Below are 14527 nucleotides of genomic sequence, written 5' to 3'. Positions count from 1 at the left end.
CCAAAAAAATAACTATTTAGATGAATATTCTGAGCACACCACTGCGCTCCTTGTGAAATTCTGTGAAAAATGGCTATAAATTTGACAAGATTCTACCTCGGTCAAAGGTCAGCCTCCAAGGGAACCTTTTAGATTCCACAAGATTTTCCAAAGATTCCTTGTTGTTGGACACCTGAAGTTATGCTACTCAAATCGATATTCTGACTACATGGTTGGAATCTTGGCGAGAAAACATGCAAAAATGGCTATCAACTTATTAAATTTTGTCACTAGCACCTCAAGGGAATCTTTTGGCATCTCAAGATTCTCCACATTCAGGGTTCCATTCTTTCTCCTAAGCAAGGTTTTGTCGTCCTCCTTCATTGCCCCACCAGCTGTGCAAATGACTGGGGTTTAAATATCAAGTCACTATTGGACTTAACAAAGCAAGACCCACTTGGGCCATTGGTGGGCATCGAAATTGGCTGGGCGGAGACTCCAAGGTCAAACCCCTCGCCCTCCCATACAACATAATTTTGTCGTTTTACCATTTTTTAACATTAACTGAGTGGTCAAGTGTTTGGAACGAGTGCAACTGGCTGTTAAAATTGGCACGACAGTTAAGTGGCATAGCCATTTAATTCTCGGTGGTTGAATGTTTCAAATAACATGCAACATTGTCGGTTCAATGTTGGCGGTCATATGTTGACTCCGGGCTGGCGGTTTATATAAATGGAAAACGTTAACCTGTGTTGGTGGCAATACGTTGATGATTAACTTTATGTTTGCAATGAGACTACCGCATTGGGCAGGGTCGGCGGACTCGCCGGCCATGGGTTCGATTCCAATTGATTTCGTGTATTACGGTTATTGGCTCATTAAAACATATGCCATATATATGTTATTTTTGTTGAGGTGTTAACATTTGGGGTTAGCGGGTTTTGATCGCCTGCTGACCAAAACTCATTTAAATTGTTTTATAATGCAACGATTTCGGGGTGGCGGGTTTGGCAGTCTGCCACCCCTATTTTAATATTTTTTGGTTTTTAATGAATCACTTGTCATTTTCCGTTGACTGATTTTTAAGGGTCACTAGCAAAATGACGTAGGCAACAGATTTTCCCGTCTTGGTGGCCAGATTCCATGCGTCGGGTTGCTTCCAAATTGTTGCCTCCTTAAGCCTACCACTTGGCTAAGTTTGACCAAACATTTGACCAACTATAACTTAACTATACGAACTCGTATTTGAGTGACATTCACACCATTAGAATCAGGGCAACAAGCACTACGATCTGGTCCTAGTTTCACTTCAATCTGAGGACTTTGATTTTTGAGTTTTTCCATAACCCTTGCTAAATTCTGAGTGGGTCTAGAGCCACCTGGATCACTTGTACAAGTTAGTAATAATATAAAATTCAGTAACTACAAGAAGAAACATGTAAAGCAGCAATTGCAAACACAAAAACGACAAAAGCGACGGAAAAAAGAAGAAAAAAGCGACACTTTAGAAACTTACCCAAACAGGCGCTACAAACCAAATCCAAATCTCTTTGAACTCTTGGGGATGGATAGAGCTCCAATGTCGAGTGTGAAAATGAGCTCTAAAAGCCTCTATTATATATAATTATCCCCACGAGACTAGGGTTAGGGTTTCTGACACTCATGCCTAAAATCAAGGAGAAATCGACACTTGTCCATTAATAAAAAATTGAAACTTGTGCCACATGATCAAAGAGGAATGCACACTCCTTGTTTTCTAGGGATGTGTAATTGGCTTGTTCTAGAAGACTGTGCAATGCACTAGGAGAAAGTACTACGCAATTCCCAGTGATAAGGGATTGTGCAGTTCACTGGCTCAGTGGGTTGCACAGTCCTGACTCTTAGAGGTGGGTTGCACAGTTCTGACTCTCATAGGAGGATTGCACATTTCACTTGCTCAATGATTTCTTGTCTCACATGATTACGTAGTTCTGTTCCTTAAGGAGTTGCGTAGTTGGCAATGGAAGAGGATTACACAATTCCTAGAGGCAAGAACAAAAATTAATGTTAGATCAGGATAGGAGCTAACTTGTGTTTGAAAAGGAGATTACTTGTCGTCAAAATTTGTGCAGCTACTGTTGACAAGACTTAATCGTCATTAAGACAACTTAGTTAAAACATGACACAAGTGTTGCATGAAAAAGTAAATGATTAAGGCACTAGACAATCAAGAGGAACACTTGAATACAGTGAAAGATTTGTTCTTATTGACAAAAGGTAGGCTTCAAAATCGAAGCGTAGGCAAATTTTGGAGGGGGTGTAGCAGCTACAACAAGTTTATACATAATTTGTGTATACTACATCAAACACGTTATCTTATAAATAACTAAGTGAAATAAAGTTAGAAACATATGTAAAATTAGTTGACTTAATTATGTAGAATTAAGTTGTTTTCAACTTATACATAATTTTTGTATACTACATCAAACACAATTTTATAAATAACTAAGTAAAATAAAATTAAAAACATATGTCAAATTGGTTGACTTAATTATGTAGAAGTAAGTTGTTTTCAAATTTAATTCCAACACATTATATTTACATATGTAAATTAATATTTCAATGTGAATGAGAAAATGCTTACAAGAATGTTTTGTGTACTTTAAATTATAAATTATATGTGTGATTTTAATGTTTACCTCTAATAATTTATGTGACAATACTTGTGTGGTTGAACTCTAGGGAAAAGCTATTGAGACCATTACATTCCCTACTATAACATAAATTAGAATCGAATCAAAAAATAGTAAATAGAGATTCACAATTAAGACTTTGGTGTAGATTTTAAACATAATATGTAAGGTTTCTTTTTACTTTTTGAATAATCATCTCTCACAAACAATTAGATGACTCTTGGAATCATCTTCTTTGTGCCCTTTGAATAACCATCCCCTAAAAATTATAAATGCAAAATGAAAAGTGTATTCTTAATATAAAAAATTTATAGTTGATCTAAATTCACCGTGATTTAATAGATAATCAATAATTTTATTGGGAACTTCGCATGTAACTCTAAATTTGGGCCCTTAAATCTGAGACGTGAAACTTGTGAAGAAAGGCCTTTGATGGCATTTTTAATTATTTTTTTTCTAAAAATTGGTGAGAATAACCATTAACTAATTTCACCACTTCATGCTTAACGTGCTTAAAGAATGCCCGTACTTTCCCATTGTTGTGGATATTCAAGTATATCCCTATTCCTAAAGATTTACTTTTTCCCACATAAAGAGTGCGCAGAAATGGAGATCCTTAGTGGGTTGAAAGGAAAAGGCCCACATTTTCATACTCATTTGCTAACATAAAGGCATGCTAAGGCTTCCATGAATAAAGTTTCAATCACATTAATAGAAATTAATATGCATGGGTTTAAAAGGAAAGTTATATTTTTCCCTTCTCTAAAAGAATGTTATAGGAAGCTCCATATCTACATTGAAATGTATGGAACTTGTTATTACTCATATTATTATTATAATATCAATTAGTGAAAGAATTTTAAGATATTAATGTTAACCAGTTAGATATATTCATTTTAGAATAAAATTTTTAAATTTTAAATTTAGTTATTAATTATTATATGAAGTAAATGATTAATAAATGTCTATAAGAATCAAAATAATTATATAATAATATTTATTTTATAATACATTTCACATTGATAAAACTGAAAAAAAAAAAAAATATTATTATTATTATTAAAAGCATTAATATATGAATTAAACATTTATGATGTAACAAGATTTTTAAACATGGAGATTCACCCCATTTTATCATGGATATTCTTAATTTATAAATATAATTTGTTACAATATCATTGGTCAATAACATGACTTATTAATATCAAATGTCAAAAAATGAGATATGTTCATATGACATTTTTTTAATTAATCAATATAATTAAAAAGATAAAAAGGGCATAACTATTTTTGAGTTAAATCTCAACCTTTGATATATGACTACTATTAAGAATATTCCATGGAAGTTAAATCTTTACCATCTTTTTAATGTTTTTTTGGCATGTAATATTAGTAACCCATGGTATTGGCTCATGGTATTGTAACAAAGGTTATTTATAAATTAATAGCCTTCATAGTAAAGTGGTAAAATGAGATGAATTCCATTATTAAAAATATATATATATATATATTCTTTTTATAATTATAATAGTAATAAAATTATAATTTAATTAATTTTTATGATTTTTTTAATCTATGTGATATATGACAAATAAATATTTGATTTTGGTATAATTTAACTTATAGATAAAATAGTCTTTTTATCTATATTTTTAATTTTATAAAATTTTTTCAACCATTTAATTTATCTAACTACACTAGTAAATAAATAAACATTACTATATTGTTTTTTAATTATAAAAATAAAATGTGTAATTTATAATTTATGCTATAAAGATTTGTTATGGCTAGGAAAATTATTAAAAGATGTTTAAAGAGTGCAAGCATATTAGATCGTGATGCGATGTGAGAATTATCGTTTTCATCAAAAATAATTAAAATCTTAGTTTCATGTTATATATATATATATATATAAATATAAATATATAAAGGTAAACTTTTGTCAGTGGAGATATATGGCACTGAAAGAAAGATGTTTGTTGAGGCACTAAACAGATTCTATGGCAGAGGATAAAATTGAATATGCCTACTCATCCTTAGAAATCTGGGAATGAATTATATTTTTATTAAATTAACATAAACTGGGTATGAATAAAATAACTGGGTATGAATAATATTTTTAATGAAATTAAAAGAGGAAATAAAAACCAACCTCTGGAGGTTGCGGGATGGCTGCTGGTTGCTCACGTCCTTTTGCTCCTGATGATGATGGCACGAGTAGAGGATGGTCTGAGAGAGGAGGTGGTTGTGGACTATAAGGTGGTGACAGTATTGAGGAAGCGTCACCTGCTGCACCGTCCCTTGATCCCATCTCTAAAATATTTATATCCCCTGATCGTCTTCTTCTTCTGGACAGCGATCTCCCACCGTCATCGCCTGCCTCTGCAATCCTTCTCTCATAATCATTTTCTTCCACAGGTCTGGCCGCAGATGAAACTCCATCGTTAAAATTTATGGAGATGCGCACCGGCCACGTGTTACTGCGTCGGACGTCTCTGTCTCTCGTCATTTCTGGACCTGCAACGTTCCGCGTTCCACAGTCTGCACCATCACCAATATTTAAAAGAAATACGAAACATTGTGAAAACTTAAATTTAGTAGCACAAAGAAATTTCATAACTTTTGACACAAACTTAATTCAAGGCTGGTCTAATACTATGAAAACCCAACTTATTTAGTGGACATAGTTTTTTTTTATTTATCTTTTAAGCCAGTGACTTTATTTTTTTTAATTAGGTCAGTGAAAACAACGTGACCGTTTCCTCATTGTAAAATTAGACCAATGACAATTAGACCAATGACAACTTGAAATAGTCACAAGATACCAGCAACAAAGTTTTATTAATTTTCATAAATATAACCAAAAAATTATCACAATAAGAAGAGTGTTTTACTATTGCACACATTTACCTGATTAACCATGTATTAAAAGGTTATGGATCAACTTTAACTTAAAAAAAAAACTATAAATGAATATTATAAATAATATTGAGGAACTTACTAGAATTGGAATAATCTCAAATCCCTAGAAAATTGGTGGATGGGGAGCCACTTAATAGAGGACTTATTATGGAGGAACTTATTATAATTGGAATAATGTTAAATTCCTACCCCTAAGGCATTTTAGTCAAAATTATAAGATAGATGTCATTAACACTCTTAGTGTGGACCACTCTAATGGCTCTCGATAAACAATAACTTCTATATGTTCTACATTTATTTAATTAGAAATTTCCAGCTCGAACTACTCTACTCTTCGACGAGCTTCCACAATTGATTACAGGGCACAAATCAAACCAGAATTTTGTAGCTAATATATTTTAAGTTGTTGGAATCAGGAATTTTTTTTCAAAAAGTTTGCACTAGCAGTGTTTGAATCATGTTTTTGATGGTGGAAATAAATTCAGCACCATCAAAAAGCTCTTGGGCACTCAAAACCTTGAAATTTGACAGTGGCAACTTAGATTTACAAAAATCCTTACCATATTTTATCAAAATTTTGACTGAGTTTCCATGATTTCAAAGCAAAAAAACAGTCTAATTAAACTACATCTTTTTATAATAACCTTATATTGAGAAAAGTTATAATTATATAATAAGCTTATATTGAAAAAGTTATATTCTTATATTCTTATATTTTTACAATGCAAAATAGTTAGTAACATCAAGGTTTGATTTTCATTTTAATTAAGTTGTATTTACATAGCTCAATATTTGATTCTAGGAGCAACTACCAAGGCAATTGCAAGAGTGAATTGGGCGCATCCAAAGAAGAAATTTGATAAAGATGTGTAAGAAGGTTCATAAAATATTTATTGTTTTTTCCTTGTACACTCCTTAACATAAACTGATAAAGATGTATAAGAAGGTTTAACTTATTTTACTGAGAGGCATACGATTAATTGCTCAAATACAAATTTTAATACAGTATGACATATTTATATTTATGATTCGTTTCTCTGTTAAAATGTTAAGTTACCCAGACGTGTAACAAGTTTTAGTTATAATTAGTATTTTTTTCACCTAAAAATATATTAACTTCCACTTTTAAGGACATGAAAGAAGCTTAATTCCACGGGATAACTGAATAGGAAGGTGAATTATAACCGAGTTATTTCATAATTGCTCAGAGATTCGCAAATTTTTTCGAATCCCCAAGTATGAACCACTACAGCTTTAAGAAATTCTATATTTGGTTTTAAATTTGATAGGTTTAGAAAACCGAGGTTAGTCCATATAATATGCCGTAGTCTTTAACGCGACTTTTTGAAAGTTTTTCCGACTATTTTTTCCGGTGAAAATCCGGCAGTAATTTATTGAAATCGAAGTTTGATAACTAATTTCTGTACAATGAAAGCGTCCCAGGGGTTTTTCAGGGTGCTGAATCCGAATATGCAGTTAAAAAACCATTTTAACTGCAACAAATCATGATTTCATCTCAATTTCTTCCGCCGATTCACCGGAATCTCAAAAAGTCGCATTATAGACAACTCCAATATAATATAGCCAAAGTGAGTTTAAAACTAATTGGCTATGTGGTAATTATTTGGCATCAGTAGCAGTGCGAAAAATTAGAACCTTGATTAACTCACTTGCAAATATAAAAGCCTAAACGACAAGCAAGCTTATTCATGGGGGCGGTGCCGAGCCGGAACACGGGAGAGGAGCGGAGTCATACAGGCGCTGACAGAGTCCAGTAGTCTATAGCCACCCGCCATTCCCGCAGACAGACAGCGTTGGGTTCTCACTCTTTTCAGGTTTCGGGTCCTGGTATTAGGAAGACAGGGAGTTTTTCTCTCATTGGTCCACCTCAGGATAGTCGCTTTCTACAGAGACACCTGGCTGGAAAGAGTGGTTTATCCGCATGCAATCTACTCTCGGACACGTAGTGCAGACGGAACGTTCTCTCCGTGCAGAAAGCCATCTGGGTGTATTCATGTCTTCACTGCTTTTAGTTATAAATTTATCTCAGATAGTCGAGCAGTAGTTTCCTTCATCCTTTTTTCGCCAGGGTCCTAAGTCTTTTATTAAAAGTTATCTCTCTCTGTTCTGAGAGGGTGGCCAATTCATATCAGGCGAATGATTTTCTTATGGGGTGTTAGGCTGGGTAATTCATAGTTGGTGAATCATCCCACCTTGTCTGTATGATTTTCTGAGAAGCTACTGTTAAAAGCTCCAAGTGTATCTCCTATCAGGCGAAATGATTTTCTATTGGGGTTTAGGCTGTGTATTTCATTGTTGGTGAATCATCCCACCTTGTCTGTATGCTTTCTGAGAAGCTGTTGTTAAAAGCTCCAAGCGTTTCTGATCCTGATGCGCGGTGATGTTTTGACTAAGACGCTGCTCTCTCTCCCGCTGTCTCCGGCATCGCACGAGAAGGTTAGTTTTTTTTCAAGCAATCTCCCTTATTTTGCTTCATAGTTAATAGGGAAATTATCTCTGTATGATGGTTTTTACCAGTAGTCTTTAATATGTTTAAAGGTTCTGGTTTCTATGAAGGCAAGGTGACAATTCAGGATATGGTTATAAAATGTTGAAATCCTTTTTCCATAAGATAAAGAATTCACTGGTCATCTATAGTCCGTTTACTGATATTCGTATCAAAATTGGGAGGTGGTGTTGTGTATGTCAGCTCATCTGTTGCTGTGTGGATTGCCATGACCTATTCTCTTCAAATCCGCCTTCCTCCACCTGAAAGGCAGTTTTAAGGGTCGCCTGAATGCCAGAGTATATCTGGTTCTTTCTCTTCTTTCCGGCCACCTGAAAATCTCGATTTTCTAGAGGGTCCTTTCAGTCTTAAAGGCTTTTACTCTACCTTTTATTCTCTCACCCTATCCGGTACATATGATCTCTTCCATTTAAGGCCTTTACTGTCTTGGGGAAAGAGTAGTCCTCTCAGGACGTTTTCCGCAAGCTCCACCTATATCTGGAGCCTTCCTCCGTATTGATATAATATCTTTTATCTCTCTCATTCCCATATTCTTCTCATTCCGAGAAATCCTCCTGTCAGAATTGTAATCCTTCTCTCTGACGGTCCTGGCTTTCAATATTAAAAGCTATCTTTTCGGGCAGGTTTTCTCTCACTCTTTCTTAATTAAGGTCAGTCCTCTCTGCATCGACTGCCTCCTCCAGGTCTTTTCTATCTAGGGGAACATTTAAGGAAGGTAGTACTTGGTGGGTGGTCGCTGCTTATGGTTTAAGTGGGTGACAGTGACATTACTGCCAATGGATGACTCGGATTCTCCTGCCATGCGAGAGTTGGTCCACGCAGCAATACAAGCCGAGGAGAACCGGTACAATCACCCTTCTACTCCAGGCTGGCATGCCACCGTGGAGGATTTGATCATAAAGCCAGCTGTTAATGGATCACTTAAGCCAAATAAGGCTTCTTTTAATAATGCTGCTTCCCCTGCTACCTTCCCTTCAAAGCATTCGAATCCTGTCAAGACCGACCCCTCTCCAAAAGCCATATGTGTTGATGGTCTTACTCTCACAGAAAGAATTGACAGCCTAAAGAAACTGTCGCTGGTTGGGAAATGGCAATTTCCTGAGATGGAGGATCAGGACATGAGAAAATGGCTGTCGGGTAAATGGGCCCCCCTGATCGGGTACACCCCAATCATTTCCCGCCTGATGAAGGATTGGTATTCCTTCCATTTCCTGAAAGAGTCTGATGTGGAGATCATCTTCAAAAATCCTTGGGTGTATGGAAGGAGCTTTCTAGCACTTTCTCGCTGGTATGCAGGTTTTGACCCTTTAAAGAACACTCCGTCTAATTGCTTGATTTGGGTGAAGCTCCCAAATCTGCCGCTGGAGCTATGGACGGAAGAATCTCTTGCAAAAATTGGGAACTCGATAGGCAGGTTTATCTATGTAGATCCTTGGTGCAGAGGAGAGACTGATAAGAGAGTCGCCTGGGTTCTTATCGAAAAGCCTTATAAAGGCATTTATCCAGATCTGCTAGAAATCGCATGGGAAGATAGCAAGATCATTCAAAGACTAGATTTTTGGGGCATCCCCTTTAAATGCTCCTTTTGTCATAAGACGGGCCACCTGATCAGGAACTGTAGCCGCCGCTTACATCATAAAAACAGAAAATCGAACATCAGTCGGGCCAGACATTCTGAGTCTGATTGCTCCCAAGAAGCCGGTATTCGGACCTCTGCAATGCACCAACAGCCGCAAATCAAGGGGAAAATATCTCAGTCTTCGGACCCTTCCTCTGTACCTGATCCCTTCTGTTCATTTAGAGATTCACAGGCCCGCACAGATTCTGGCACCTCGCTTATTCCTGAACCTCGCGAGGACTCTCCAGTTCCTCCTCCGCCTGAAATGACTAAATCCGACTTTGTTATAGGCTCTCTTCCTATTCAAATCTCATCATCCTCCACATATTTTTCAAGACTCTAAGGAGCCTATCCAGGCTATATTCCAGCGTATTCTGGCCTGTCATGAGGCCCTTCATTAAAAGTTTTTTGTATAATTATGCTTCTCTTTTGATGACGCGATTCTAGATCTGCTACTGGTCTCTGCTGGTTTCGGTATGTCTCTATGTCTCATGATCCTGTTGAACATGGTTCCTCATTTCAGTCGTCTGGGCGCAACTGTCATATTCTTCATGGTCTGCGTTTTTGATACAAGATACAGTTTTGTAAAAGTTTCTGGGTCTCAAATCTGGGAGAAGTTCTGTCTCTCCTCACAGTCATTTATGTTGCTGTCCTGATCTCGATCTTGGTCATTCTGATAATGATGCTTAGGCACTACTCATGAAGGTAAAGTAGGAGGGCTGGGCTTCTTGCCGTAACAGTCTCTTACAGTTTTTTGTATCTAGACCTTTATATATCCTTAATATAAATATATGATGTTTTTTTTCTTCTGAAAAAAAAATATAAAAGCCTAAACATGCCTAATGCGAGTTGCTGTGGAGTTTTTCCTCGATTTCAATGCACATGACTGGCATTTCTGTGGTGTTATCCCTCATTTCAATGCATTTGTCTGGCATTCTCAATCATTTATTGTCTGAAATATATTTCAGTGATCATTTTGTTCCAACTTCAGAAGATAAATAATTTTTCAGAATGTACAGCATGCTGCTCATATCTAACTTTAGTGTTTTGGAAGAATCATCGCGGACTGCCCAAAAAGGTCAAAGCTATATCCAACTACGGTATATTTCAATAACATCGGTATGTGAATTGGAGCACGTGGTAATAATTTCAATAAATATGAAGTAAGCAGCTGCACAGTACTTCCTCGATTTCAATGCACATGACTGGCATTCCTGTGGTGTTATCCCTCATTTCAATGCATTTGTCTGGCATTCTCAATCATTTATTGTCTGAAATATATTTCAGTGATCATTTTGTTCCAACTTCAGAAGATAAATAATTTTTCAGAATGTACAGCATGCTGCTCATATCTAACTTTAGTGTTTTGGAAGAATCATCGCGGACTGCCCAAAAAGGTCAAAGCTATATCCAACTACGGTATATTTCAATAACATCGGTATGTGAATTGGAGCACGTGGTAATAATTTCAATAAATATGAAGTAAGCAGCTGCACAGTACACTAGTAGCCAGGGTGTTCTCCCAATTCACGTTGAAAACGGGGTTCCTAATAAGTATGGAGTTGTAAGCACTAAGAAAAAATAATACATAAATCTATCTTAATTTCACCTACCTTATCTGGTTGAAGTGCATCAACAGGAAAATTAGCACTTCAACCAGAAAAATTGTTAATGGCAGCATATCATCGATGTTAGAAATTAATTAGGCGTAGAAATGACTGTATTTGGTTGGAATTAGATGTTTTTTTACAATAATATTCAATGCCCCATTTCAATTAGGGGTCAAAACCGTTCATCCAAATATACTATTTCAATTTTAGTTAATCCAATTTAAATTAATTTCACTGTAAATTTAATATTGATGTCTTTAATATAATCTTATTTAAATGATTCTTAAAAACAATCCTCTACTCCACCGTTTTAATTCTTTGACCACTGAAGCGGGATAATTTGGGAATGCAATAATATTACCCTTAAAATTTAAGAATTTTCTATTTTGGGCCGACAAAGCTCATCGCTCAAACCAAGGGCTGTGCTGATTAGATATTTACGATCTCAGCCCGGGTGGGGCCATCTACAGTAACCACCAATAAATCGGCATGGGAGATCTACAGTGACCTTTTGAGCAGAGAATTTTGAATCTACTCTCATTTCACCTTCTTCCAGCCAGTAAAACTCTAATGATGTTTTTAATTTAAGAGTTGTTTTCATCCCTTAGCGATTAGGACCGAAAATGGCTATTCGAAGCCATCAATGCTTTCTACTAGTGACTATTTCAGAGTTTAACGCATAAGGAGATGGACCATACATTACACAGTTTAAAATGTTATCTGTATGGTGACAGTTACTCTTATAAAATCTAAAAGAGGTCCTGGATTTTTAATCCTTTATGATAAAGTTAGACATGTATTTTGTTGTACTTAAATTTTGTAATCGATGGCACTCCAAGTTCCAATCTGAACATAACACAAAATTTATTCATTCATCTGATTTTAAGGTCAAGCACAGAGTACCAAGAAGAAAATGTAAGGCAGTAATATATATATATATATATAAAAGAGACTGTGGCGAGGATTTCGACTCTTTTAGGTTCACAGGTCAAAGTCGAGGAAAACAGCCGCTGGAATTTAAGCAGAGACATGGCCGTCTGGAAGGTGTTTATTGATGACCGCATTTGAATACACGAGCAATTATTTCACTTATGTAGTATAGCTTTTTTTTAACTAAAGAAATCAGTGCCTTAAGAATTCTTAGGCATATATAATTTTGTTCAGGATTAGATTAAGACTGGACTAGATTAGGATAAGATATATATAGTTCTTCTCAACTCGAGAAAGAGGAAAGAGCAAAAACAAACAGCAAGCAAGCAAGCAAGCAAAATCTTTAATCGCAATGAAAACTCTAAGCGTAAAGCGAATCTGGGAGCGTAAAGTGATATTTCTACGGTGTCAGATCCAGAACAACCTGGTTGCGGCTTAGAGCACCACACACCAAAACTCAAAATCTAATACGCCGCCGGGAATCACAAAAATTCTCATTATAGACATCCTATTTACCAAAACTGAATCAACCAAGGCAGAGAGAACCAAAACTTGTAGAAAAAAAAGGGAGGGAAATCAACTATAAACCAGAAGAAAAGACTTTCGAGTGTGAAAAAATCGCACCGTTTCTGCTGCGAGATGAAGCCGGCCTCAGATACCGCCTGCTGAGCTGCAGTTCCTTTGAAAATTCGCGGTGAAGGTGTAATATTATGAGTCGTCCAGCCCTTCCCCAGATGGAGCCTCCCCAAGAGATGATATTAGAAGCAGTCCAGCCCTTCCCCGGATAGAGCCTCCCCAAGATAATCCATCTTGTAGACCTTTTTACCAGTGGAAGACTTTAGTTACGGGAGCTTCAAAACCTACCAAAGTGGAAACGTGTCAGACTTGTTCGCCATTCAAGAATTCTTACCGATCGCGATTCACGACTCACCGACTCTCCCTGAAAACGATTTCTATTTAATTCTGCGCCGGGTAATAAATATCTAAGTATGCGCTCTCGTTTTTCTGCGGTGGAACCCGGAAGACCACTAAAACTAAGGAATCTTTATAAAGAAACCGGGAAGAGCACTAAAATTAAGGAATCTTTATAAAGAAATATGCGTAGTACTAGATCGATCATCTCAGATGGAAATTTAGCAATTTTTTTTTTTTCTTTAAAGAAAGTATTAATAGTCTGCGCGTGGAAGATTTGTAATGAACTTCAATTCGAAACTTGACATCGCCAAATTCTGGTGAAACAAATCTGAAAAGGATCTTGAAAATATATCTATTTACTTGAAATAACCTCAACCGGTCACCGGACCGTTTTATCTCGCTACGCCCTGCAAAAATAAATGAATTACCGCTTTGTGACAAAAGGATAGTCCAACAGTGCAATGTCCCCACACAAGAATCCAAGAGCAAAGTTCCCGCAGTCGATGCTCTTAAAAAACGCCAAGTGGAGCTCCAGTGATCGATCCTGGGGTTCGGTACCGACTATTGCGTCATTTTCCCTGTTCAAAGTTGATTCCACATCTCGGTGCCTTCTCGAACACCAGTCAACAGAACTTTTCATTTGATGAAACCCTGATAAGTATGTGGCAGGTATAATAATGGTGTAAGCAATTCAGTATTATTGATGGTGTAGAGTTTGTTTTCATACATATGAAAAATTGACTAAGGCATAGTTTAAAAGCGAGAGGATTTAATTTTGGAGTTGTCTATAATGCGATTTTTTTGGAGATTCCGGTGACGGAATTCGGCTGAAGAAATTGAGATTAAATCATGATTTGTTGCAGTTAAAATGGTTTTTTAACTGTATATTTGGATTCAGCACCCTGAAAAACCCCTGGGACACTGATTGTGCAGAAACTAGCTATCAAACTTACGATTCCAATAAATTGCTGCCGGATTTTCAACGGAAAAACCCGCCGGAAAGCTTTCAAAAAGTCGCGTTATAGACAACTGCTTTAATTTTTGTTATTTTTTATTATTATCTAAATTTATTTATTTATAATATGGTTGATTGGATGTATAATTATGTGATGTTTATCTTTATTCTCTATTAATTATTATTTTTTTGCTTTTTGTTTTAATTTTTTTTATTATTTCTATTTTGATGGACTATAATTTTTCTCTAAATTTACAAATATGACTTTTTCGAAGAGAACAATATTGATTAATGCGAAAAAGACGTCAGTTTGGGAAAGCAAGCGTAAATGTCTGTCACGGCACGTATCGTCAATTTTGCCACGTCATGTTGTCATCGCCACACTAAATTGTTGGGCCC

The 14527-nt window shown here is 36.0% G+C and overlaps 1 protein-coding gene across 5 annotated transcripts in view; it reads right to left on the bottom strand.

The window, feature by feature from the left end:
• The window catches only part of LOC149224116 (fluoride export protein 1-like), an 89439-nt gene extending 76261 nt beyond the window's left edge, over window positions 1-13178 (bottom strand). Inside the window, exons 1-2 of one of the 5 annotated variants that reach the window (XM_089386002.1) lie at window positions 12883-13178; window positions 4804-5192 (exon numbers count right to left, since the gene is read on the bottom strand). In XM_089386002.1, coding sequence (XP_089242128.1) covers window positions 4804-5160 — 357 coding nt within the window. In that variant the 5' untranslated portion in view covers window positions 5161-5192; window positions 12883-13178. The remainder of the gene's footprint in view (window positions 1-4803; window positions 5193-12882) is intronic. The other 4 variants (XM_089386003.1, XM_089386001.1, XM_089386005.1 and 1 more) reach the window with 4 other exon arrangements.
• Between the last annotated feature and the right edge of the window lie 1349 nt (window positions 13179-14527).

Source organism: Pinus tabuliformis, chromosome Q (genome assembly GCF_031772625.1).
Source record: "Pinus tabuliformis cultivar Carrire ecotype Pingquan chromosome Q, CPIR1, whole genome shotgun sequence".
NCBI lineage: Eukaryota > Viridiplantae > Streptophyta > Pinopsida > Pinales > Pinaceae > Pinus > Pinus tabuliformis.
Note: the sequence above shows the minus strand (reverse complement) of the source record. Positions and strands in the feature narration are given on the sequence as shown.